At 48.5% G+C, this 26,858-nt stretch overlaps 1 protein-coding gene across 11 annotated transcripts in view; it reads left to right on the top strand.

The window, feature by feature from the left end:
* DTNB (dystrobrevin beta) overlaps nt 1–26,858 on the top strand; it is a 289,602-nt gene that overhangs the window by 202,985 nt on the left and 59,759 nt on the right. For 7 of the 11 annotated variants that reach the window (XM_068279908.1, XM_068279907.1, XM_068279903.1 and 4 more), the window contains 3 exons: nt 12,325–12,396; nt 13,771–13,854; nt 21,596–21,683. In XM_068279908.1, the coding sequence (XP_068136009.1) occupies nt 12,325–12,396; nt 13,771–13,854; nt 21,596–21,683 (244 nt within the window). The remainder of the gene's footprint in view (nt 1–12,324; nt 12,397–13,770; nt 13,855–21,595; nt 21,684–26,858) is intronic. The other 4 variants (XM_068279912.1, XM_068279909.1, XM_068279910.1 and 1 more) reach the window with 1 other exon arrangement.

Raw genomic sequence — 26,858 nt, 5'->3', positions numbered from 1 at the left:
CACACATATAACACACACACACACACACACACACACCATACACACACACACATATAACACACACACACACACCATACACACACACACACACATATAACACACACACACACCATACACACACACACACACACACACACACACACATATAACACACACACACACACACCTGGACATACATACACACACACACACACACCTGGACATACACACACACACACACACACATACACCTGGACACACACACACACACACACACCTGGACACACACACCTGGACATACATACACACACACACACACACACCTGGACATACACACACACACACCTGGACATACATACACGCCCCTGCACATACACACACACACCTGGACACACACACCTGGACATACATACGCACACACATACACCTGGACATACACACACACACACACACACACACCTGGACATACATACACGCCCCTGCACATACACACACATACACCTGGACATACACACACACACACACACACACACACACACCTGGACATACATACACGCCCCTGCACATACACACACACACACCTGGACACACACACACACACACACTCCTGGACATACACACACACACACACACCTGGACATACACACACACACACACACACCTGGACATACATACACACACACACACACACCTGGACATACATACACGCCCCCACACATACACACTCACCTGGACATACATACACACACACACACACACCTGGACATACATACACGCCCCCACACATACACACACACCTGGACATACATACATACACACCACACACACACACACCTGGACATACATACACGCCCACACACACACACCTGGACATACATACACGCCCACACACATACACACACACACACACACACCTGGACATACATACACACACACACACACACACACACCTGGACATACATACACGCCCCCACACATACACACACACACACTATACACACACACACGCACACCTGGACATACATACACGCCCCCACACACACACCTGGACATACATACACGCCCACACACACACACCACACACACTCACCTGGACATACATACACGCCCACACACATACACACACACACACACACACACACACACACACCTGGACATACATACACGCCCACACACACACACCTGGACATACATACACGCCCACACACACACACCACACACACACACACACACCTGGACATACATACACGCCCACACACACACACACCTGGACATACATACACGCCCACACACACACACCACACACACACACCTGGACATACATACACGCCCACACACACACACCTGGACATACATACACGCACACACACACACACACACCAGGACATACATACACACACACACACACCTGGACATACATACACGCCCACACACATACACACACACACACACACACACACCTGGACATACATACATGCCCACACACATACACACACACACACACACACCTGGACATACATACACACACACACACCTGGACATACACACCTGGACATACACACACACACACACCTGGACATTCATACACGCCCACACACACACACACCTGGACATTCATACACGCCCACACACACACACACCTGGACATTCATACACGCCCACACACACACACACCTGGACATACATACACGCCCACACACATACACACACACACACACACACACACACACCTGGACATACATACACGCCCACACACATACACGCCCCCCCCCCTGCACACACACACGCACACACACCTGGACATACATACACGCCCACACACACCCACACCTGGACATACATACACGCCCCCGCACACACACGCACACACACCTGGACATACATACACGCCCCCGCACACACACACACACACACACACACACACACACAAACACACACCTGGACATACATACACGCCCCCGCACACACACACACACACACCTGGACATACATACACGCCCCCGCACACACACACACACACACACCTGCACATGCATACACGCCCCCGCACCCACACACACACCTGGACATACATACACGCCCACACACACGCACACACACACACCTGGACATACATACACGCCCCCGCACATACACACACACACACACACCTGGACATACATACACGCCCCCGCACATACACACACACACACCTGGACATACATACACGCCCCCGCACACACACACACACACACACACCTGGACATACATACACGCCCCCGCACATACACACACACACACACCTGGACATACATACACGCCCCCGCACATACACACACACACACACACACACACCTGGACATACATACACGCCCCCGCACATACACACACACACCTGGACATACATACATACACACCACACACACACACACACACCTGGACATACATACACGCCCCCACACACACACACACGCACACACACACACCTGGACATACATACACGCCCCCGCACATACACACACACACACACACCTGGACATACATACACGCCCCCGCACATACACACACACACCTGGACATACACGCCCCCGCACACACACACACACACACACCTGGACATACATACACGCCCACACACACCCACACCTGGACATACATACACGCACACACACGCACACACACCTGGACATACATACACGCCCCCGCACACACACGCACACACACCTGGACATACATACACGCCCCCGCACACACACACACACACACACACCTGGACATACATACACGCCCCCGCACACACACACACACACACACCTGGACATACATACACGCCCCCGCACACACACACACACCTGGACATACATAAACGCCCCCGCACCCACACACACACCTGGACATACATACACGCCCCCGCACACACACACACACACACACACCTGGACATACATACACGCCCCCGCACATACACACACACCTGGACATACATACACGCCCCCGCACATACACACACACACACCTGGACATACACGCCCCCGCACACACACACACACACACACACACCTGGACATACATACACGCCCCCGCACCCACACACACACCTGGACATACATACACGCCCCCGCACACACACACACACACACCTGGACATACATACACGCCCCCGCACATACACACACACACACCTGGACATACATACACGCCCCCGCACATACACACACACACCTGGACATACATACACGCCCCCGCACACACACACACCTGGACATACATACACGCCCCCGCACATACACACACACACCTGGACATACATATATACACACACACACACACACACTACACACACACACACACACTACACACACACACAGACACCACACACACACACTAACACACACAGATACCACACACACACACACACGGACATACACACACACGGACATACACACACACACAGTCCCCTGCTTAAAGAGAATCTGTATTGTTAAAATCGCACAAAAGTAAACATACCTGTGTGTTAGGGGACATCTCCTATTACCCTCTGTCACAATTTCGCCGCTCCTCGCTGCATTAAAAGTGGTTAAAAACCGTTTTAAAAAGTTTGTTTATAAACAAACAAAATGGCCACCAAAACAGGAAGTAGGTTGATGTACAGTATGTCCACATATAGAAAATACATTCATACACAAGCAGGCTGTATACACTCTTCCTTTTGAATCTCAAGAGATCATTTGTGTGTTTCTTTCCCCCTGCAGCTATCTTCCACTGAAGTGTCAGGCTGTTTCTTCCTGCAGAGTGCAGACAGCTCTGCCTGTATGTAATTCCTCAGTATGTGAAAGCCCAGCCAGCTCAGAGGAGGATTTATCCAGCTTGTAAAAGATAAGAGAGAAGCTGCCCTAATCTAAATAATACACAGGCAGTGTGCAGAGAGGGGTCTGGAGGGGGGAGATGCATCACAGAACCACAACACTGAAGAACTTGGCCGCCTTCTAGGCACTGGCTGACAAGTCTGACAAGAGAGAGATAAGTTGATTTATTACAGAGACTGTGATAGTAGAACTTGCTGCAGTAAGCCAGAACACATTAGAATAGCTTTTGGAACTTGTAGGATGATAAAAAACCGGATGCAATTTTTGTTACGGAGTTTCTTTAAAGAGACTCCGTAACAAAAATTGCATCCTGTTTTTTACCCCTCTCTGCACACTGCCTGTGTATTATTTAGATTAGGGCAGCTTCTCTCTTATCTTTTTCAAGCTGGATAAATCCTCCTCTGAGCTGGCTGGGCTTTCACATACTGATGAATTACATACAGGCAGAGCTGTCTTCACTCTGCAGTAAGAACCAGCCTGATACTTCAGTGGAAGATAGCTGCAGGGGGAAAGAAACACACAAATGATCTCTTGAGATTCAAAAGGAAGGGTGTATACAGCCTGCTTGTGTATGAATGTATTTTCTATGTGTGGACATACTGTACATCAACCTACTTCCTGTTTTGGTGGCCATTTTGTTTGTTTATAAACAAACTTTTTAAAACTGTTTTTAACCACTTTTAATGCGGCGAGGAGTGGCGAAAATGTGACAGAGGGTAATAGGAGATGTCCCCTAACGCACTGGTATGTTTACTTTTGTGCGATTTTAACAATACAGATTCTCTTTAAGAGTGACTCCAGTTACAATCATTCCATAGGTAAAACCAAGCTCCTTGTGTATAAAATATACTGTGGTGTTTTAGTTAGTACATTTTTCCGTTGTTATTTGTTACCTTCTTGCATAAACTGTACATACCGTAGTTTAATTGGTTTAGGACTGCACTAATCGGGCGCTCTAAAGAGGAACTCCAGTGAAAATAATGTAATAAAAAAAGTGCTTCATTTTTGCAATAATTATGTATAAATGATTTAGTCAGTGTTTGCCCATTGTAAAATCTTTCCTCTCCCTGATTTACATTCTGACATTTATCACATGGTGACATTTTTACTACTGGCAGGTGATGTAGCTGCTGCTTGCTTATTTGGCAGCTGTAAACCGCTATTTCCCACAATGCAACAAGGTTCACAGACAGGAAACGGCTAGGACCGTGGCCCTCAGAGTTTCTTGTGGGAAGGGTGTCACCACAATATCAGCCATACAGAGGCCCCTGATCCATTTGTGAAAAGGAAAATAATTCTCATGGGAAATCAGCTACTGATTGGAATGAAGTTAAATTCTTGGTCACAGTTTCTCTTTAAGGACCAGAGCCCATTTTTTCTGTTTTTACAAAGCAAGCATTGTGATTGGCGCACAGTGATCACAGGGTCCGGACAGCACACGGAGCTGAGCTGTCATCGGACAGCCGAATGTAGCGGCGGAAGCAACGCGATAGCGGCAGGAGCGCAAGGAGCTGGGACGATGAAATCTATGCTCTGCAGAGCTGAGGGTCCCCAAACTGGGCCTTGATTTCATCTGCATGCGTCCCGAGGCAGTTAAAGCACACGGAAAACAACCAAAAATCATTCTTTATACTGTTTGTCCAAATCAGGAGCCGTGTCCAGAGTAAATTGGTTATCCTTACATTCCTATATGTATAATAGAGTACGCCGCTTACACTGAGGTATGTTGGTGAAGCAGAGGTATTCGCTAGCCTTCTTTCGCAAGGGAGGCTGAAGGCAGAGAATGTACCTCCTGTCTGCTGCCCCTGTGCACCGGCTGGGCGCTTGCTTGCCCTCGGTACCGGCGGTGGAGTGGAGGGCGCCCCCGAGCAGGGACAATGGCCAAGGCATGTCGCGGTTTTTTGCTTCTGGGAGTTACCAGTGATGCCACTTGGCTGCATTTTTATTGCACCCGAAAGATCAGAATTGACGTTATTTGCCAAGTACGATGATTGTTGTACCCGGGATTGGTAATGGTGGACATGGCATAGGCATTGTTGCATAGACAAACAGTACTTGACAAGCATAAGATATACATTGAGATAGGTATAGCAGCATACATTGGGGGCTATAGGGATTATTCATTGAGAATGCTAACAACTGGGGTGTGGGGCCGTACTGTCCAAGAGTTCAGAGTGTAGCGTACTGACCAGAGGCCAGAGTGCTGCAGGACCTGGTGGGATAAGTTAGAGTTCAGGTGTACGACAGCTTGAAGGAAGATGTTCCTGAGCCTAGTGCTTCTGCAGGGAATGGATTTTTACCATCAGCCTGATGGGAGGAGCTCCAAGAAGCTACTGCTCGGGTGGGAGGGGTCCTGCACAGTTCTGGAGGCCTTCACGTTGTGGAGGAGGTCTAGCGGTGGCAGGGCGATCTTATGATCTTTTCTGCAGCCTTGAATCTTATGGGAGAAAAGAGCTATAGAAATGTTATTACTATTAATTACTCGTTGGAGTTTTATTGTCCAAAGTATAAACTCCAAATGGTGTCGGGAAGCTGAACTTCCAGCTCATTCTCCTGTGTGGCAGAGGCCAGCTCAGTCTCCTGTATGACAGGGGCCGGCCCGGCCTCCTGCGTGACAGGGGCCGGCCCGGCCTCCTGCGTGACAGGGGCCGGCCCGGCCTCCTGCGTGACAGGGGCCGGCCCGGCCTCCTGCGTGACAGGGGCCGGCCCGGCCTCCTGCGTGACAGGGGCCGGCCCGGCCTCCTGCGTGACAGGGGTCGGCCCGGCCTCCTGCGTGACAGGGGTCGGCCCGGCCTCCTGCGTGACAGAGGCCTCAGTATTCTGGTCGGTAAGGGGGATGTGTAAAATGATCACACATAGGTGTGAGCACTGCATATGGTATGCAGATTTGTAATACTTTATCTGCAGAGGAAATTAACGTGTAACTTTTGTCTTTCCATATCCTTGAAAACATTCCACTGCTAGCCAAGCAGTTGCAGGTGGTGAAAGCATTACTCAGAGATCTGTACTTTCCTGTGGCCAGAATAGAGCACAATCTCTGCAAAGGTGCCCATTAATGGTACAATTTTTTCATCAGATGCGATCTTTTGACACACTTTATGCGATTGCAACGAATCAGAAGGTAATTCTCAATTGTTCCCATAAACAGGTAGATTACAGTGTTTTCTCTCTGATACGATTGTAAAATCCAACTTTCGGATTGACAGAATCTCCTGTTCCAATCTACCAAAGAATTATTTCGTTGTACAATTCAATAGTAAATATTGCGTGGTTATCTGATGAAAATATTGTACTTTTTATTGGGCAATCTTTTTCATCCAAACTTACAATTTCTATGTAATATAAGGGACTACTCATCTTATCCATTCAACATTTTTGTATTTAAAGGACAGCTGAAGTGAGAGGGATATGGAGGCTGCCATATTTATTTGCTTTTAAGCAATACCAGTTGCCTGGCTATTCAGCTAATCCTCTGCCTCTAATACTTTTAGCCATAGCCCCTGAACAAGCATGCAGCAGATCAGGTGTTTCTGAGATGATTGTCACATCTGACAAGAATAGCTAAATGCTTTTTTTTCAGGTGTGTGATTCAGACTCTACTGCAGCCAAATAGACCAGCAGGGCTGCCAGGCACTTAGTATTGTTTAAAAGAAAATAAATATGGCAGCCTGCATATTCTTCTCACTACAGTTGTCCTTTACATCCCTGGGGGGCGCTGCACACCTTTGTTGGTTTCATTTCAGTTGCAGCCTGATTAGGAGTGCTGCCAATTTTTGCTGTTCTTTAGATAATGTGTAGACCATTTGTGGCTAGCAACCCCAGGTTTACACTATGTTTTAACTGTTAGTTAGGGGTAGGTCTCCTCCGTGAGGGCACCTCACCATGGTGGAAGAGTCTGGTAATATGCAATCTGCATGCAATCTGGTTTGGAAGCTAACGTCCTCCATTTGCTGCATCTGTTCTGAATGCAAGTTGTGTAATCTGCCCGTGGTTTGGGCTCTGCACATCTATGCAGCTGGTCAATTCGGGCGCAGCCTGCATTTGGAAGTGCTGCCATCTCCTCCTATTGTACAAAAACATATTCACTCTGTTTACTCTTTTACTGTATAGATTTGTTAAGATTGGATGAAAAAGATTGGCTCATTAGTGGAGAACATCAGTGAGAGCGTTCCCAGGCATAGCTTCCACCATTCTCCTGGACCCCGTCACGTGAAGTTTTAACATTTAAAACGCATGTGTATTGCATATGTACAAAATGTTCAGCTGTGCCAGAGTGAAATGCACTATAGGTTTCTTTTTTCCTACATTGATGTCACTTACAGTAGGGAGTATAGATCTGACAGGTTTTGGGCTAGGCCAGGGGTAGGGAACCTGTGGCTCGGGAGCCAGATGTGGCTCTTTTGATGGCTACATCTGGCTCACATACAAATCAGTCGGGGTTGATTCACTAAACTACACTGCTCAAGCAGCGCCGCTTAGTGTGGCAGCGCAAGTAACATTTTCAAACCGCTGTAGCATGCACTACTAACTTATTCATGCTACCCCAAAATGAACAGCTGCTCCAATTGTCCCACTCTGGATCCTGTCAGGGCCAGTGACTTTTTAGGACGAGACCAATACGCTTTGGCCCAATAGGCTGCCTTTCAAGTGACAGGCAGCCTATTGGGCCAGTCAAAGTGCGGGGACCTCATCCTACAAAGTGAATCAACCCCCAAATCAGCTAGCTAACTGTACAAGCTGTTAGTCGGTATCTATTCTCTCTGGCTCTCGGGGAAATTGCTAATGTTGCTGAAACCCAAGAGAAGCTGAAGACATGTCTGACGCTTTCGTTGCCCGGAGGATCAACTGTATACACATCACCATGGCAACAGGGACAAGAGCCCTACTTCCCCAGTTTTAAACATATTGTGTGGCTCTCACTGAATTACATTTTAATATATGTGCCGTATATGGCTCTCTCAGCCAAAAAGGTTCCTGACCCCTGGTCTATGCCATCTTTTCATGGGGGTTTCTTGGGGTTATCTTTATTATCAAAAACACTATAAATGGATGGCAGTTGTTCAGATCAGCTGTCAAAATAGCGGGCAGTGAGTTGGGAGGCCAGCCAGTATCTTTGTATTGATCCTTTACAGGTAGTGCTTCTGTAAAGAATAAAGCCAGTTGTGTGTGGTCTGGTATTAGTCACGGAGAGAGACAGAACAACAAAAGCTGTTTAGGTGATACCTTTGATGACCAACTGTGCAAGATTTCTCTGCAAGCTATCTGTACTTGAAGTTTCTTCCCAGGCATGATTCAGAACTGGCTCAGATTATTTCTGTACGGTTTTGATCCAGTTCTGTAACCCGCTTGAAGAAGAAACGTGAAGTGTACCTGAGATGAGTTTCCTTGCGGTATTTATACTCACCTGGGGCTGTGCGGGGTCCCTCGCCATAATCCCCCCCGGTAATCCGGCCAGTCAAGCTCTCCTGTGCAGGCATGTCTCGGCCACACACGCATCCCCTGACGTGCTCCCGGAGCACTCTGCCTATCCATTACGGAAGATATTTCATTCATTCTGGAGGATCTTATCAAAAATATTATTCGCTAAAAATGTTACTTTTTAAGGCCGTGGAATGAGAAACCCTCCATGCTTCCCCCATGTACAGCCATAACGTGTTTATTATCACTCCACAGATTGGAAGTTCACCACTTTGCGGGGTCATTAGAGTGTAAGCTCCTCTGGGGAGAGCTGTACAGCACTGTGTATACAGAATGTTATATAAAGTGTAGCTGCAGTGTGTGTGACTATGCGGGGCCATTAGAGTGTAAGCTCCTCTGCTGAGAGCTGTACAGCACTGTGTATACAGAATGTTATATATTGTGTAGCAGCAGTGTGTGTGACTATGCGGGGGTCATTAGAGTGTAAGCTCCTGTGGTGTAAGTTGTACAGTCGTATGCAGAAGTTTTATATAAAGTGTAACTGTGGCAGGATCATGTGTAAGCTCCTCTGGCGTGTGTCGTGCATTGCTTTCTGTACAGTCTAAGTAATATAGCCGTGTATCGGCAGCATGTGTGACTGTGGCGGGATCAATAGAGTGTAAGCTCCTCTGGCGGGAATCCTGCATTGCTTTCTGTACAGCATATGTAATATAGCAGCGTGCGTGACTGTGGTGGGGTCAGTAGAGTGTAAGCTCCTCAGGCACTGGAGCCGGGTTGAATCATTCTGTAGAGCAGTGTATGGTCAGCGTGCGTGACTGTGGCGGGGTGATCACAGTGCAGGCTCCTCCGGGGTACAGAGGCAGCTGCTGCGGTGACATTGGCGGGATGGACATCACTAGTCAGTGTATAGAGAGAGGCATGGCTGCCGGGGATATCAGACCTCCCCCCCCCCCCTCGCGTTCTCATTAGTGTGGAGGAGGCAGGGAGGGCCGCAGCTTGGAGATCTGCCAGGCAAGTCTCGCTTCTCTCAGCTCTGCATGCGAGAGACAATATTATGACCATTTATGTCCCCGCCTGTTCTCTCCGCCTGATGCCGGCACAGAGAGGACTGGAACCAGGATAAATCGGCGCTCATCCACCCATCTGTACGGCTTCTCTGACCCACTCGCACAGGGATTGGTAACTTCAAGCGTGAGAGCGGAGATGGATTAAGGTGACCAGGAGCCCTATGCAAGGGTTTGCCACCTGACACCTTATTGGGTAGGCAAGGTGGGGCCAGGGGCACACAACAGGCAGCATACAGGCCCTAGGCACCTGTCTAGATTACCTTGGGGTAATCCGGCTCACGGTGAGAGAAAATCATTTTTCAATCACTTTTTTGTTTAGTTTGTAAGATTTTCATGCATTATTTATTTCAGATATTTTGAGTAATGATGTACAGCACTTCTGTGGTGAGGGTAACTTGCTGGCTACTGTGGCTTAGTGGATAGTCACATGACTGAAGAAGGGAGAGGCTTAGAGGATAGTCACATGACTGGGAAAGGGGAGAGGATAGTAAAATGACTGAGGAAGGGGGAGGCTTAGAGGATAGTCACATGACTGGGGAAGGGGGAGGCTTAGAGGATAGTCACATGACTGGGGAAGGGGGAGGCTTAGAGGCAAGTCACATGACTGGGGAAGGGGAATGCTTAGAGGATAGTCACATGACTGGGGAAGGGGGAGGCTTAGAGGATAGTCACATGACTGGGGAAGGGGGAGGCTTAGAGGATAGTTACATGACTGTGGAAGGGGGAGGCTTAGATGATAGTCACATGACTGGGGAAGGGGGAGGCTTAGAGGATAGTTACATGACTGTGGAAGGGGGAGGCTTAGAGGATAGTCACATGACTGGGGAAGGGGGAGGCTTAGAGGCAAGTCACATGACTGGGGAAGGCTTAGAGGATAGTCACATGACTGGGGAAGGGGAATGCTTAGAGGATAGTCACATGACTGGGGAAGGGGAAGGCTTAGAGGATAGTCACATGACTGGGGAAGGGGAAGGCTTAGAGGATAGTCACATGACTGGGGAAGGGGGAGGCTTAGAGGCAAGTCACATGACTGGGGAAGGGGGAGGCTTAGAGGATAGTCACATGACTGGGGAAGGGGAATGCTTAGAGGATAGTCACATGACTGGGGAAGGGGAATGCTTAGAGGATAGTCACATGACTGGGGAAGGGGAAGGCTTAGATGATAGTCACATGACTGGGGAAGGGGGAGGCTTAGAGGATAGTCACATGACTGGGGAAAGGGAAGGCTTAGAGGATAGTCACATGACTGGGGAAGGGGGAGGCTTAGAGAATAGTCACATGACGGGGAAGGGGTGGGGCCTTCCTCGCAGAATGGAGAAGCGGATGGCTTAATCATAGCTCTCAACTGTCCCTCTTTCGGAGGGACAGTCCCTCTTTGGTAGCCCTGTCCCTCTGTCCCTCTTTCCTCCTCATTTGTCCCTCCTCCAGGACTTTGTCCCTCTTTCTATGTAAATCTTTATATTTCTCTACTAAAAATGTGTTTGATTGACTCTAAACTTTATTCCCATCCTTTAAATTGGTTTGAAGTGTCCCTCTTTCTCATCTCAAAAAGTTGGGAGGTATGGCTTAGTCATCTATAGAAATGGAGTGATGAACAGATTCCTCACCTGCGTATGTCAGGACATTGGCTGACCAGGAAACGGTTTAGCTCTCCAGTAGCTTCTGGGTTTGAATGGGTCAGATTTGATCATTTGAACTGAGGGAGGAGCTAAAAGTGAACACCGCCCCTGGGTCTCTCACTACAGACTTATGTGCAGCAGATTTAGGGTGCATACAAACATACAATCTGAATTGCCCAATCACTGGGGCTAAGTGTAGCACCTTCATGTATTATGAGGGCCAACAGATTTTGGGTACTGTGAACTGTAGGCAAAGATCTCATACCACATGGAAGTGGTGAAATTGATCAGTGATTAGCCAATCATAATTGGATGAGTGTATGCACCTTAAGTATTTGTATAACGGTGTAGTTTGTTGTGTTTTGACTGTAATTAATTTTCTTTATTCCCTACCAGCCCAGCTCGCTCCAACATGAATGATGCCATGGTCACTCACATATCATCCGGCGCCCCCACACCCACCAAAAGGTAAGTACAGCGCTGTGGTGTATGTCAGAGCTATATACATGTATAATAATAGTGTGTGACTGTGGTGAGGACATTTAGAGTGTAAGCTCCTCTGGTGCAGAGACTGATGGGAATGGATCAGTGGTCTCTGTGCAGCGCTGTGGAATCCGTGATCAACAGCTGACTGCCACAACAGAGCAACTAATTTGTAAACCCAGGATGTTAACCTTATGCCTGCTTCCATGAAAGCAGGAAGTAGACACACTGCAGATTCATTGCAGTATTTGTATCAGCTGTAACAAAGAAATGTTTTTCTCTAAAGTTTATTATGCTGTTGCTTATCTTTTTGAACAGAGCGAAAGCGTTCAGGTCCGCTTTAATGGCCAATCACTAGCACCGATTGCCACCCCGCCGCACGATATCGGAACTCCTGCACCCATATTATGCACACAAGGCGCCATAGACGCAAGCGTACAGTGTGGTCTGTGGTGGCACCTAATTGCCTATGGTTACACATCTCGCCACTTTACGATGATCTTTCCAAGGAAGGCCTTGTATTTGTGTGGGACACATCAGAGCTGTATACACATAATGCCAATGACTGAGGAATAGCGGTTTAATCTCTGTATAATTTATTTTTGGCTCATTCTTAGAAGGCCGCTATGCTTCGGAGGACAGCTGTTGCACTTCCCTTATCATTACTAACTGATAATCCCTCTCAGGGAATTCATTGTCATGATTAAGCTGAGTCCTGTGTGTGCAGTGAGCACAGCTCACAGATATCTTCAGACTCCTGCACAGCGTTCTCTATCGCTGGAAGTAGGGCAGAGTGTTGACGTAGGGGCAGCCATCTTGTCACATCACCTTATTATGTATATCTGCTGACATAGGGGCAGCCATCTTGTCACACCACTTTATTACGTGTATCTGCTGACGTAGGGGCAGCCATCTTGTCACACCGCTTTATTATGTGTTTCTGCTGACGTAGGGGCAACCATTTTGTCACACCACTTTATTATGTGTATCTGCTGACATAGGTGCGGCCATCTTGTCACACCACTTTATTATGTGTATGTGCTGACATAGGGGCAGCCATCTTGTCACACCACTTTATTATGTGCATCTGCTGACGTAGGTGCGGCCATCTTGTCACACCACTTTATTATGTGTATCTGCTGATGTAGGTGCGGCCATCTTGTCACACCACTTTATTATGTGTATCTGCTGATGTAGGGGCAACCATCTTGTCACACTAGTTTATTATGTGTATCTATTGACGTAGGTGCGGCCATCTTGTTACACCACTTTATTATGTATCTCATGTCATCGGCAGCTGGAGAGAGCCTTGCTCATCCATCCTGGTAATGCATCTCATTTTTCACCGGTTGTCACTAGGTTACACGTGGAATTGAGCGACCGAATACCCGATGAGCACACACTGATAGCCAGCTATGTGGCCCGCCTGCGCAGTGACACACGGTTAGTGTCAGGACTGCCACCAAGTCCGTGAGAAATAGATCCTGTCCCTCCTTCCAATTGTCACTAACACAAACTCCTCTGAGCTCCACTAATACTGTCACTGCAGCTCTGAGACTGAATCTTCATATTTCCCTACACTTTTGCTTCACTTTCCAAGTCTTCCCCGTTCTGGGGGTTCTTAACTCCTTTTTTTTAAAGTTTTACTTGCAAAGGTTTAACTACAAACTTTTATTGACGTGTACACATGTATGTTTACCTGTCTATCTGCTCCTCTCCTGAGACTAGTAAAAAAATGAAATGGGAATTTCTGCTTACAGTGTATGCATAAGGACACCTGTAATCGTCATCCTGCATAGCCCTCCCACTAGGGGCAAGTATTCCAAGTAACCCCTCTGCTTCTGTACCTTAATAGCTCATGTGACTGGGGAGAGCTCTAGACAACTTCCCCTAGAGAATTACTGCAGGGATGTCAGTAACCCCACCCCAGTGGAATAAATTATGTGTACTGGGGGCATGGTTGTGGAAGAGCTTTAGACCACTTCCTGTAGATTTAGAGAATTGTTGCTGCAGTGATGTCATTAACCCCACCCCCGAGGAGTAGGTTATGTATATTGTGGAAAGGTTGTGGGGGAAGCTTTAAACAGCTTCCTGTAGACTGTACATGAATCTTTCTATAGCACCCTTCCCCTTTCCTCAGTACACATAACCTACTACTGACATCACTGCAGCAGCAGTCTTCTAGAGTGTAGAAGATTTCTGCCGCAGTGATGTCAGTAACCCCACCCCAGAGGAGTAGGTCATGTGAGCTATCTTGTCACAGAAGCAGACGGCCTCCTAGGAATACTTGCCTAGCAGGAGGACAGCTGGCATCTTCCCCGACGTATTCATATTTTAACACCGGACATACCGCTTTCTTTATAGTGCAACAGGGATACAGAGGCCCCAGAAGAATAAAAATGTCTAAAAAGTTTAAAATTTGTGGAGGCAGTGGTAGAGTTCCCTCCTCAAAACAGACACAAGATATGCCTATAAAGTATAGCAGAACAAATTTATTTACATACTCCAGGGGTAAATGCTATGCCAAATCTGCAGCATGCCGTCCAGATTCGCACTGAAGTGTGATCTGGACACACTGGCGTAGGGATGTGGGGCCCAGGGGCAATGGCCGGCCACGATAACCGTGTCCTCAGTGAGCCCCCTGAGGTGCAGAGTAATGCGAGCAGAGCAAAGGAGAGACGTTATCTATATTTGGGGCTACCTAATACTGGGGACCCTCTGGCTACTTATACTGGGGGCTTCTCTAGTACTGGGGACCCCTCTGGCTACTTATACTGGGGGCTTCTCTAGTACTGGGGGCCCCTCTGGCTACTTATACTGGGGGCTTCTCTAGTACTGGGGGCACCTCTGGCTACTTATATTGGGGGGCTATCTATTGCTGGAGGCTCCTCTGACTTCCCATACTGAGGGCTACCTAATACTGGGGGACCCTCTGGCTATCAATACTGGGGTGTTGCTTAACCAGCCTGGCAGTATGGACGAGCTCAGCTCGTCCATTACCGCTGGAGGCTGGCGCTCAGCCCCTGCTCCGGCCAGCGCTAAGGGCTGGATCAGGATGTCGGCTGACATCCATGACGTCACTCCGCTCTGGCGACGAGGAAATCGCGGCCTTTCTTGTTACTTCTGATCGCCGGAGCAGCGCCCTCTAGTGGGCTTTCATGCAGCCAACTTTCATTTGGCTGCATGCAATACTTAATAGAACGCCAGGCTGGTTAATTCAGGGGGGCACCTCAGGCTACCTAACACTGGTGTGTGTGTGTGTGTGTGTGTGTGTGTGTGTGTGTGTGTGTGTGTGTGTGTGTGTGTGTGTGTGTGTGTGTGTGTGTGTGTGTGTGTGTGTGTGTGTGTGTGTGTGTGTGTGTGTGTGTGTGTGTGTGTGACTGTGTGTGTGTGACTGTGCGTGTGACTGTGTGTGTGTGACTGTGCGTGTGACTGTGTGTGTGTGTGACTATGTGTGTCTGTGTGTGTGTGTGTGTGTGACTGTGCGTGTGACTGTGTGTGTGTGACTGTGCGTGTGACTGTGTGTGTGTGTGTGACTATGTGTGTGTGACTATGTGTGTCTGTGTGTGTACAGTGTGTGTGTGTGTGTGTGTGTGTGTGTGTAAAGGGTGCCTTATGATTTTTATTTTATTTATTTTTTTGGGGGGGGGGGGGGGGGCAACCAAGAATTTGCTATGAGGCCCTGCAGCTCACAAGTGGGGGGAACTCTGCAAATCTGTAGCTAGTGGAAACAAGCCCTAAAAGTCATAGTATGCATCTTGGGATTGGAGCAATCAGGTGCTTTTCCCGCTTGTTTGGATTGGCTCTGTTTCCAACCGCATACAATTTGCATGCTCATTGACCGTGTTTAGTCGTGGTAATATTTACCACCCTGGGGCAGACAGGATGGGGAATTGCTTGTGCAATGGCAGTGCCTCTAGCAGAGTCATTTCCCAGGTGAATGGGGCGCTGGTGGGCAGAGGTAGCGGGTAACTCTGTGTGTTAATAGGTCATTGCAGAGTCATTTCCCGGGTGACTGTGGTGCTGGTGGGCAGAGGTAGTGGGTAACTGTGTTTATAGGTCATTGCAGAGTCATTTCCCGGGTGACTGTGGTGCTGGTGGGCAGAGGTAGCGGGTAACTCTGTGTTTATAGATTATTGCAGGGTCATTTCCTGGGTGACTGGGGCGCTGGTGGGCAGAGGTAGCGGGTAACTCCCTTTTGTTTATAGGTCATTGCCGAGTCATTTCCCGGGTGACTGGGGCGCTGGTGGGCAGAGGTAGCGAGTAACTCTGTGTTTATAGGTCATTGCAGAGTCATTTCCCGGGTGACTGAGGCACTGGTGGGCAGAGGTAGCGGGTAACTGTGTTTATAGGTCATTGCAGAGGCATTTCCCGGGTGACTGTGGTGCTGGTGGGCAGAGGTAGCGGGTAACTCTGTGTTTATAGGTCATTGCAGAATCATTTCCCGGGTGACTGTGGTGCTGGTGGGCAGAGGTAACAGGTAACTCTGTTTATAGGTCATTGCAGGGTCATTTCCTGGGTGACTGAGGCGCTGGTGGGCAGAGGTAGCGGGTGACTCCCTGTGTTTATAGGTCATTGCAGAGTCATTTCCCGGGTGACTGGGGCACTGGTGGGCAGAGGTAGCGGGTAACTCTGTTTATAGGTTATTGCAGGGTCATTTCCCGGGTGACTGGGGCGCTGGTGGGCAGAGGTAGCGGGTGACTCCCTGTGTTTATAGGTCATTGCAGAGTCATTTCCCGGGTGACTGGGGCGCTGGTGGGCAGAGGTAGCGGGTGACTCCAGGTGATGGGGTGCTGTGTGTTTATAAGTTACTGCAGAGTAATTTCCCGGGTGATTGGGGCGCTTACAGGCAGAGGTAGCGGGTAACTGCCTGTGTTTATAGGTTATTGCAGAGTAATTTCCCGGGTGACTGGGGCGCTGGTGGGCAGAGGTAGCGGGTGACTCCCTGTGTTTATTGGTCATTGCAGAGTAATTTCTGGGGTGCTGGTGGGCAGAGGTAGCGGGTGACTCCCTGTGTTTATTTGTCATTGCATCCAGCGGAGTGACCCTTTAGTACTCAGCAGAGATGTAATATTGCCGTTCCTCCTGCCGGCTGCACAGAGCAGAAATAGCGGCTATTAGAGCCGGCCTCACGTCCGGGGAATTGTGTTTCTCCTCCTGATCGATAGACATTTCCTCTGACCACACGGGGGGCTGCGCTATACTCTCCAGAATCACGCTGAGGCCGTACACCAATCACCATTACCGCTGATTCCCAGGACCATTCCCAGCTTCTCAGATTGCCTCTCATTGCTGACTGCACGGAATTATGGCCTGTCGTGTCTGACAAACCCAATCTTCCTGCACCGCCCCCTGTGATGCCGTAATTCCCGCTCCCCACAAACGTATCAAAACCAATAAAGAGAGAAAGTGTCACCTTCTAAAAGCAGTCCCAGAAGGCCAGCAGAAGGCCAAAAATCTCTAATAACTTCTGGTGAACTTCTAGACCTGCACCCCCCCCCCCCCCCCCTCCCAATACCATGCCTGCCGGAAGCCATTTCATCATGGGCTGAGTTGGCATTCCCTCTCCATAGCATCCATCAGAGTAGCCACATCAATTACACAGTTTTTGATTTAGAAAAAAATCACTTATTTCTTGTAGAGAAGCCAGGTAACTTTCCAACAATGATCACATTCACCATATTTTCATATGCTGCAAAAAACCTGCCAAGCATATCCACAGTATGAGAGGTGTAAGCAGGGGAGGGGACATGCACAGTATGAGAGGTGTTAGCAGGGGAGGGGACAACCACAGTATGAGAGGTGTAAGCAGGGGAGGGGACATGCACAGTATGAGAGGTGTAAGCAGGGGAGGGGACATGCACAGTATGAGAGCTGTAAGCAGGGGAGGGGACAACCACAGTATGAGAGGTGTAAGCAGGGGAGGGGACATCCACAGTATGAGAGGTGTAAGCAGGGGAGGGTACATCCACAGTATGAGAGGTGTAAGCATGGGAGGGTACATCCACAGTATGAGAGGTGTAAGCAAGGGAGGGGACATCCACAGTATGAGAGGTGTAAGCAGGGGAAGGGACATCCACAGTATGAGAGGTGTAAGCAGGGGAGGGAACAACCACAGTATGAGAGGTGTAAGCAGGGGAGGGGACATCCACAGTATGAGAGGTGTGAGGAGGGGACATCCACAGTATGAGAGGTGTAGGCAGGGGAGGGGACAACCACAGTATGAGAGGTGTAAGCAGGGGAGGGGACATCCACAGTGTAAGAGGTGTAAGCAGGGGAGGGAACAACCACAGTATGAGAGGTGTAAGCAGGGGAGGGAACAACCACAGTATGAGAGGTGTAAGCAGGGGAGGGGACAACCACAGTATGAGAGGTGTAAGCAGGGGAGAGGACATCCACAGTGTAAGAGGTGTAAGCAGGGGAGGGGACACCCGTAGTATGAGGTGTAAGCAGGGGAGGGGACATTCGCAGTATGAGAGGTGTAAGCAGGGGAGGGGACATCCACAGTATGAGGTGTGAGCAGGTGAGGGGACAGCCACAGTATGAGAGGTGTAAGCAGGGGAGGGGACATGCACAGTATGAGAGGTGTAAGCAGGGGAGGGGGACATCTGCAGTATGAGAGGTGTAAGCAGAGGAGGGGACAACCACAGTATGAGAGGTGGAAGCAAGGGAAGGGACATCCACAGTATGAGAGGTGTAAGCAGGGGAGGGGACATGCACAGTATGAGAGGTGTATGCATGGGAGGGGACATGCACAGTATGAGAGGTGTACGCAGGGGAGGGGACATGCACAGTATGAGAGGTGTAAGCAGGGGAGGGGACATGCACAGTATGAGAGGTGTAAGCAGGGGAGGGGACATGCACAGTATGAGAGGTGGAAGCAAGGGAAGGGACATCCACAGTATGAGAGGTGTAAGCTGGGGAGGGGACATGCACAGTATGAGAGGTGTATGCATGGGAGGGGACATGCACAGTATGAGAGGTGTACGCAGGGGAGGGGACATGCACAGTATGAGAGGTGTACGCAGGGGAGGGGACATGCACAGTATGAGAGGTGTAAGCAGGGGAGGGGACATGCACAGTATGAGAGGTGTAAGCAGGGGAGGGGACATCCGAGGTATGAGAGGTGTAAGCAGGGGAGGGGACATCTGCAGTATGAGGTGTAAGCAGGGGAGGGGACATCTTCAGTATGAAAGGTGTAAGCAGGTGAGGGGACATGCACAGTATGAGGTGTAAGCAGGGGAGGGGGCAGCCACAGTATGAGAGGTGTAAGCAGGGGAGGGGACAACCACAGTATGAGAGGTGTAAGCACAGGAGGGGGACATCCACAGTATGAAAGGGTGTAAGCAGGGGAGGGGACATGCACAGTATGAGAGGTGTAAGCAGGGGAGGGGACATGCACAGTATGAGATGTGTAAGCAGGGGAGGGGACATCCACAGTATGAGGTGTAAGCAGGGGAGGGGACATCCGAGGTATGAGAGGTGTAAGCAGGGGAGGGGACATCTGCAGTATGAGAGGTGTAAGCAGGGGAGGGGACATCTGCAGTATGAGGTGTAAGCAGGGGAGGGGACATGTTCAGTATGAAAGGTGTAAGCAGGTGAGGGGACATGCACAGTATGAGAGGTGTATGCATGGGAGGGGACATGCACAGTATGAGAGGTGTACGCAGGGGAGGGGGACATGCACAGTATGAGGTGTGAGCAGGGGAGGGGACAGCCACAGTATGAGAGGTGTAAGCAGGGGAGGGGACAACCACAGTATGAGAGGTGTAAGCAGGGGAGGGGACAACCACAGTATGAGAGGTGTAAGCACAGGAGGGGGACATCCACAGTATGAAAGGGTGTAAGCAGGGGAGGGGACATCCACAGTATTAGAGGTGTAAGCAGGGGAGGGGACAGCTGCAGTGTCAGAGATGTGTAAGCAGGGGAGAGGACAGCCCCAGTATGAGAGGTGTAAGCAGGGGAGGGACATCCGCAGTATGAGAGGTGTAAGCAGGGGAGGGACATCCGCAATATGAGAGGTGTAAGCAGGGGAGGGACATCCGCAGTATGAGAGGTGTAAGCAGGGGAGGGACATCCGCAGTATGAGAGGTGTAAGCAGGGGAGGGACATCCGCAGTATGAAAGGTGTAAGCAGGGGAGGGACATCCGCAGTATGAGAGGTGTAAGCAGGGGAGGGACATCTGCAGTATGAGGTGTAAGCAGGGGAGGGGACATGCACAGTATGAGAGGTGTAAGCAGGGGAGGGGACATCCACAGTATGAGAGGTGTAAGCAGGGGAGGGGACATGCACAGTATGAGAGGTGTAAGCAGGGGAGGGACATCCGCAGTATGAGAGGTGTAAGCAGGGGAGGGACATCCGCAGTATGAGAGGTGTAAGCAGGGGAGGGACATCCGCAGTATGAGAGGTGTAAGCAGGGGAGGGGACATCCACAGTATGAGAGGTGTAAGCAGGGGAGGGGACATCCACAGTATGAGAGGTGTAAGCAGGGGAGGGTACATCCACAGTATGAGAGGTGTAAGCATGGGAGGGGACATGCACAGTATGAGAGGTGTAAGCAGGGGAGGGACATCCGCAGTATGAGAGGTGTAAGCAGGGGAGGGGACATGCACAGTATGAGAGGTGTAAGCAGGGGAGGGACATCCGCAGTATGAGAGGTGTAAGCAGGGGAGGGACATCCGCAGTATGAGAGGTGTAAGCAGGGGAGGGACATCCGCAGTATGAGAGGTGTAAGCAGGGGAGTGGACATCCACAGTATGAGAGGTGTAAGCAGGGGAGGGGACATCCACAGTATGAGAGGTGTAAGCAGGGGAGGGTACATCCACAGTATGAGAGGTGTAAGCAGGGGAAGGGAACAGTTTGTTAATGATTATCGCCATTCAAAGCACATAGAGAAGTCGTCAATACCAGCATAGCACTATTGAATAGCTAATACTGTGGTTAAGGCAGGGCCACTCTGGTCTAAGGGCCCCGGTGCGGACTGGCTGGTCTCTGCTGTCTCTGCTCAGTAGCTGGTTTTCTTCTCTCTTGATTGGCTGCTACGTGTTTGGCATTTTTTCTGCTGCCATGGGCTGTGATTGGCTGATCTGGGCAGCAGTTGCAGGTTCTGTTGCTCCTCCTTTGATAAATGAGCTTGCCATACATCCAGCTTTCTTACCCCCGTGCTGTGTGTTTGTTTTCACAGCGTCCTCGACAGTCCGAGCCGGCTAGACGAGGAGCATCGCCTGATCGCCAGATACGCTGCAAGGCTAGCGGCCGAGGCCGGGAATTCTGTGAGTATTAAACCCCTCCCCCCACCCCCCGTGTATGTGGGTCTTTCAGGGATGAAGGCTTAAAGGAAAACAGAGATGTTTAAATAGGCAGCTTTTATACCTACCTGGGGGCTTCCTGCCCCCCCCCCCCCCCCCATGCTGGCCGAGGGCTCCATCGCTGTCCTCCTGGGCCCTCTGTTCCTCCGCCGTGTCCCCCGGTATGTATCTCAGTCGCGGCCAGTTGTGGCTTGCCATGCTAGCATGGCCGTGTGACGCGCTCGCTGGGAGCGTTCAGGTGGAGAACGGCCCTGGTCATGGGAGCACGAGACAGGTAACCATGACCAGGGGGACACTGAGGAGGAACAGGGGGCCCCAGGAGAACGGCGATGGGACCCACAGCCCCAGACAAGTATAAAAGCTGCTTATTTCAGCATCTCCAGTACGCTTTAACCACTTAAGGACTGCAGTCATAAAACCCCTTAAGGACCAGAGCCTTTTTTTCCATTCGGACCACTGCAGCTTTCACGGTTTATTGCTCAGTCATACAACCTACCACCTAAATGAATTCTACCTCCTTTTCTTGTCACTAATACAGCTTTCTTTCGGTGCTATTTGATTGCTGCTGCGAGTTTTAGTTTTTATTATATTCATCAAAAAAGACATGAATTTTGTCAAAAAGACTTTTTTAACTTTCTGTGCTGACATTTTTCAAATAAAGTAAAATTTCCTATACATTTGAGCGCGAAAGTTATTCTGCTACATGTCTTTGATAAAAAAAAAAACCATTCAGTGTATATTTATTGGATTGGGTAAAAGTTATAGCGTTTACAAACTATGGTGCCAAAAGTGAATTTTCCCATTTTCAAGCATCTCTGACTTTTCTGCGCACCTGTCAGGTTTCATGAGGGGCTAAAATTCCAGGATAGTACAAATCCCCCCCAAATGACCCCATTTTGGAAAGAAGACATCCCAAAGTATTCAGTGAGAGGCATGGTGAGTTCATAGAAGATTTTATTTTTTGTCACAAGTTAGCGGAAAATGACACTTTGTAACAAAAAAAAAAAAAAAAGTTTCCATTTCTTCTAACTTGCGACAAAAAAAAATGAAATCTGCCACGGACTCACTATGCTACTCTCTGAATACCTTGAAGTGTCTACTTTCCAAAATGGGGTCATTTGTGGGGTGTGTTCACTGTCCTGGCATTTTGGGGGGTGCCTAATTGTAAGCACCCCTGTAAAGCCTAAAGATGCTCATTGGACTTTGGGCCCCTTAGCGCAGTTAGGCTGCAAAAAAGTGCCACACATGTGGTATTGCCGTACTCAGGAGAAGTAGTATAGAAGTAGTGTTTTGGGGTGTATTTTTACACATACCCATGCTGGGTGGGAGAAATATCTCCGTAAATGACAATTGTTTTCTTTTTTTAACACACAATTGTCAATTTATAGAGATATTTCTCCCACTCAGCATGGGTATGTGGAAAAATACACCCCAAAACACATTATACTACTTCTCCTGAGTACGGCGATACCACATGTGTGGCACTTTTTTGCACCCTAACTGCGCTAAAGGGCCCAAAGTCCAATGAGTACCTTTAGGATTTCACAGGTCATTTTGAGAAATTTCGTTTCAAGACTGCTCCTCACGGTTTAGGGCCCCTAAAATGCCAGGGCAGTATAGGAACCCCACAAATTACCCCATTTTAGAAAGAAGACACCCCAAGGTATTCCATTAGGAGGATGGTGAGTTCATAGAAGATTTTTTTTTTTTTGTCACAAGTTAGCGGAAATTGATTTTAATTGTTTTTTTTCACAAAGTGTCATTTTCTGCTAACTTGTGACAAAAATAAAATCTTCTATGAACTCACCATACTCCTAACTGAATACCTTTGGGTGTCTTCTTTCTAGAATGGGGTCATTTGTGGGGTTACTATAATGCCCTGGCATTTTAGGGGCCCTAAACCGTGAGGAGTAGTCTTGAAACCAAATGTCGCAAAATGACCTGTGAAATCCTAAAGGTACTCATTGGACTTTGGGCCCCTTAGCGCACTTAGGGTGCAAGAAAGTGCCACACATGTGGTACCGCCGTACTCAGGAGAAGTAGTATAATGTGTTTTGGGGTGTATTTTTACACATACAGATGCTAGGTGGGAGAAATATCTCTGTAAATGACAATTATTTGATTTTTTTTTACACACAATTGTCCATTTACAGAGAGATTTCTCCCACCCAGCATGGGTATGTATAAAAATACACCTCAAAACACATTATACTACTTCTTCTGAGTACGGCGATACCACATGTGTGACACTTTTTTGCAACCTAGGTGCGCTAAGAGGCCTAACGTCCTATTCACAGGTCATTTTGAGGCATTTGGATTCTAGACTACTCCTCACGGTTTAGGGCCCCTAAAATGCCAGGGCAGTATAGGAACCCCACAAGTGACCCCATTTTAGAATGAAGACACCCCAAGGTATTCCGTTAGGGGTATGGTGAGTTCATAGAAGATTTTTTTTTTTGTCACAAGTTAGCGGAAAATGACACTTTGTGAAAAAAAAAACAATACATATCAATTTCCGCTAACTTGTGACAAAAAATAAAATCTTCTATGAACTCACCATACTCCTAACGGAATACCTTGGGGTGTCTTCTTTCTAGAATGGGGTCATTTGTGGGGTTCCAATACTGCCCTGGCATTTTAGGGGCCCTAAACCGTGAGTAGTCGTCTTGAACCCAAATGTCTCAAAATGACCTGTGAAATCCTAAAGGTACTCATTGGACTTTGGGCCCCTTAGCACAGTTAGGCTGCAAAAAAGTGTCACACATGTGGTATCGCCGTACTCAGAAGAAGTAGTATAATGTGTTTTGTGGTGTATTTTTACATATAACCATGCTGGGTGGGAGAAATATCTCTGTAAATGACACATTTTTGATTTATTTTACACACAATTGTCCATTTACAGAGAGATTTCTCCCACCCAGCATGGGTATGTATAAAAATACACCTCAAAACACATTATACTACTTCTTCTGAGTACGGCGATACCACATGTGTGACACTTTTTTGCAACCTAGGTGCGCTAAGAGGCCTAACGTCCTATTCACAGGTCATTTTGAGGCATTTGGATTCTAGACTACTCCTCACGGTTTAGGGCCCCTAAAATGCCAGGGCAGTATAGGAACCCCACAAGTGACCCCATTTTAGAATGAAGACACCCCAAGGTATTCCGTTAGGGGTATGGTGAGTTCATAGAAGATTTTTTTTTTGTCACAAGTTAGCGGAAAATGACACTTTGTGAAAAAAAAAACAATACATATCAATTTCCGCTAACTTGTGACAAAAAATAAAATCTTCTATGAACTCACCATACTCCTAACGGAATACCTTGGGGTGTCTTCTTTCTAGAATGGGGTCATTTGTGGGGTTCCAATACTGCCCTGGCATTTTAGGGGCCCTAAACCGTGAGTAGTCGTCTTGAACCCAAATGTCTCAAAATGACCTGTGAAATCCTAAAGGTACTCATTGGACTTTGGGCCCCTTAGCACAGTTAGGCTGCAAAAAAGTGTCACACATGTGGTATCGCCGTACTCAGAAGAAGTAGTATAATGTGTTTTGTGGTGTATTTTTACATATAACCATGCTGGGTGGGAGAAATATCTCTGTAAATGACACATTTTTGATTTTTTTTACACACAATTGTCCATTTACAGAGAGATTTCTCCCACCTAGCATGGGTATGTGTAAAAATACACCACAAAACACATTATACTACTTCTCCTGAGTATGGCGATACTACATGTGTGACACTTTTTTGCAGCCTAGGTGCGCTAAGGGGCCCAACGTCCTATTCACAGGTCATTTTGAGGCATTTGTTTTCTAGACTACTCCCCACGGTTTAGGGCCCCTAAAATGCCAGGGCAGTATAGGAACCCCACAAGTGACCCCATTTTAGAAAGACGACACCCCAAGGTATTCCGTTAGGGGTATGGTGAGTTCATAGAAGATTTTATTTTTTGTCACAAGTTAGTGAAAAATGACACTTTGTGAAAAAAACAATAAAAATCCAATTTCCGCTAACTTTTGACAAAAAATAAAATCTTCTATGAACTCATCATACACCTAACAGAATACCTTGGGGTGTCTTCTTTCTAAAATGGGGTCACTTGTGGGGTTCCTATACTGCCCTGGCATTTTACGGGCCCAAAACTGTGAGTAGTCTGGAAACCAAATTTCTCAAAATGACTGTTCAGGGGTATAAGCATCTGCAAATTTTGATGACAGGTGGTCTATGAGAGGGCAAATTTTGTGGAAACGGTCATAAGCAGGGTGGCCTCTTAGATGACAGGATGTATTGGGCCTGATCTGATGGATAGGAGTGCTAGGGGGGTGACAGGAGGTGATTGATGGGTGTCTCAGGGGGCGGTTAGAGGGGAAAATAGATGCAATCAATGCACTGGGGAGGTGATCGGAAGGGGGTCTGAGGGGGATCTGAGGGTTTGGCCGAGTGATCAGGAGCCCACACGGGGCAAATTAGGGCCTGATCTGATGGGTAGGTGTGCTAGGGGGTGACAGGAGGTGATTTATGGGTGTCTCAAGGTGTGATTAGAGGGGGGAAATAGATGCAAGCAATGCACTAGCGAGGTGATCAGGGCTGGGGTCTGAGGGCGTTCTGAGGTGTGGGCGGGTGATTGGGTGCCCGCAAGGGGCAGATTAGGGTCTAATCTGATGGGTAACAGTGACAGGTGGTGATAGGGGGTGATTGATGGGTAATTAGTGGGTGTTTAGAGGAGAGAAGAGATGTAAACACTGCACTTGGGAGGTGATCTGATGTCGGATCTGCGGGCGATCTATTGGAGTGGGTGGGTGATCAGATTGCCCGCAAGGGGCAGGTTAGGGGCTGATTGATGGGTGGCAGTGACAGGGGGTGATTGATGGGTGGCAGTGACAGGGGGTGATTGATGGGTGATTGACAGGTGATCAGTGGGTTATTACAGGGAAGAACGGATGTAAATAATGCACTGGCGAATCGATAAGGGGGGGGGGGGTTGAGGGCAATCTGAGTGTGTGGGCGGGCGATTGGGTGCCCGCAAGGGTCTAATCTGATGGGTAACAGTGACAGGTGGTGATAGGGGGTGATTGATGGGTGATTGATGGGTAATTAGTGGGTGTTTAGAGGAGAGAATAGATGTAAACGATGGA

The sequence above is a fragment of the Hyperolius riggenbachi genome, chromosome 4 (genome assembly GCF_040937935.1).
Source record: "Hyperolius riggenbachi isolate aHypRig1 chromosome 4, aHypRig1.pri, whole genome shotgun sequence".
Lineage (NCBI taxonomy): Eukaryota > Metazoa > Chordata > Amphibia > Anura > Hyperoliidae > Hyperolius > Hyperolius riggenbachi.
The sequence above is the reverse complement of the archived record's forward strand: the minus strand, read 5'-3'. Positions and strand labels throughout refer to the sequence as shown.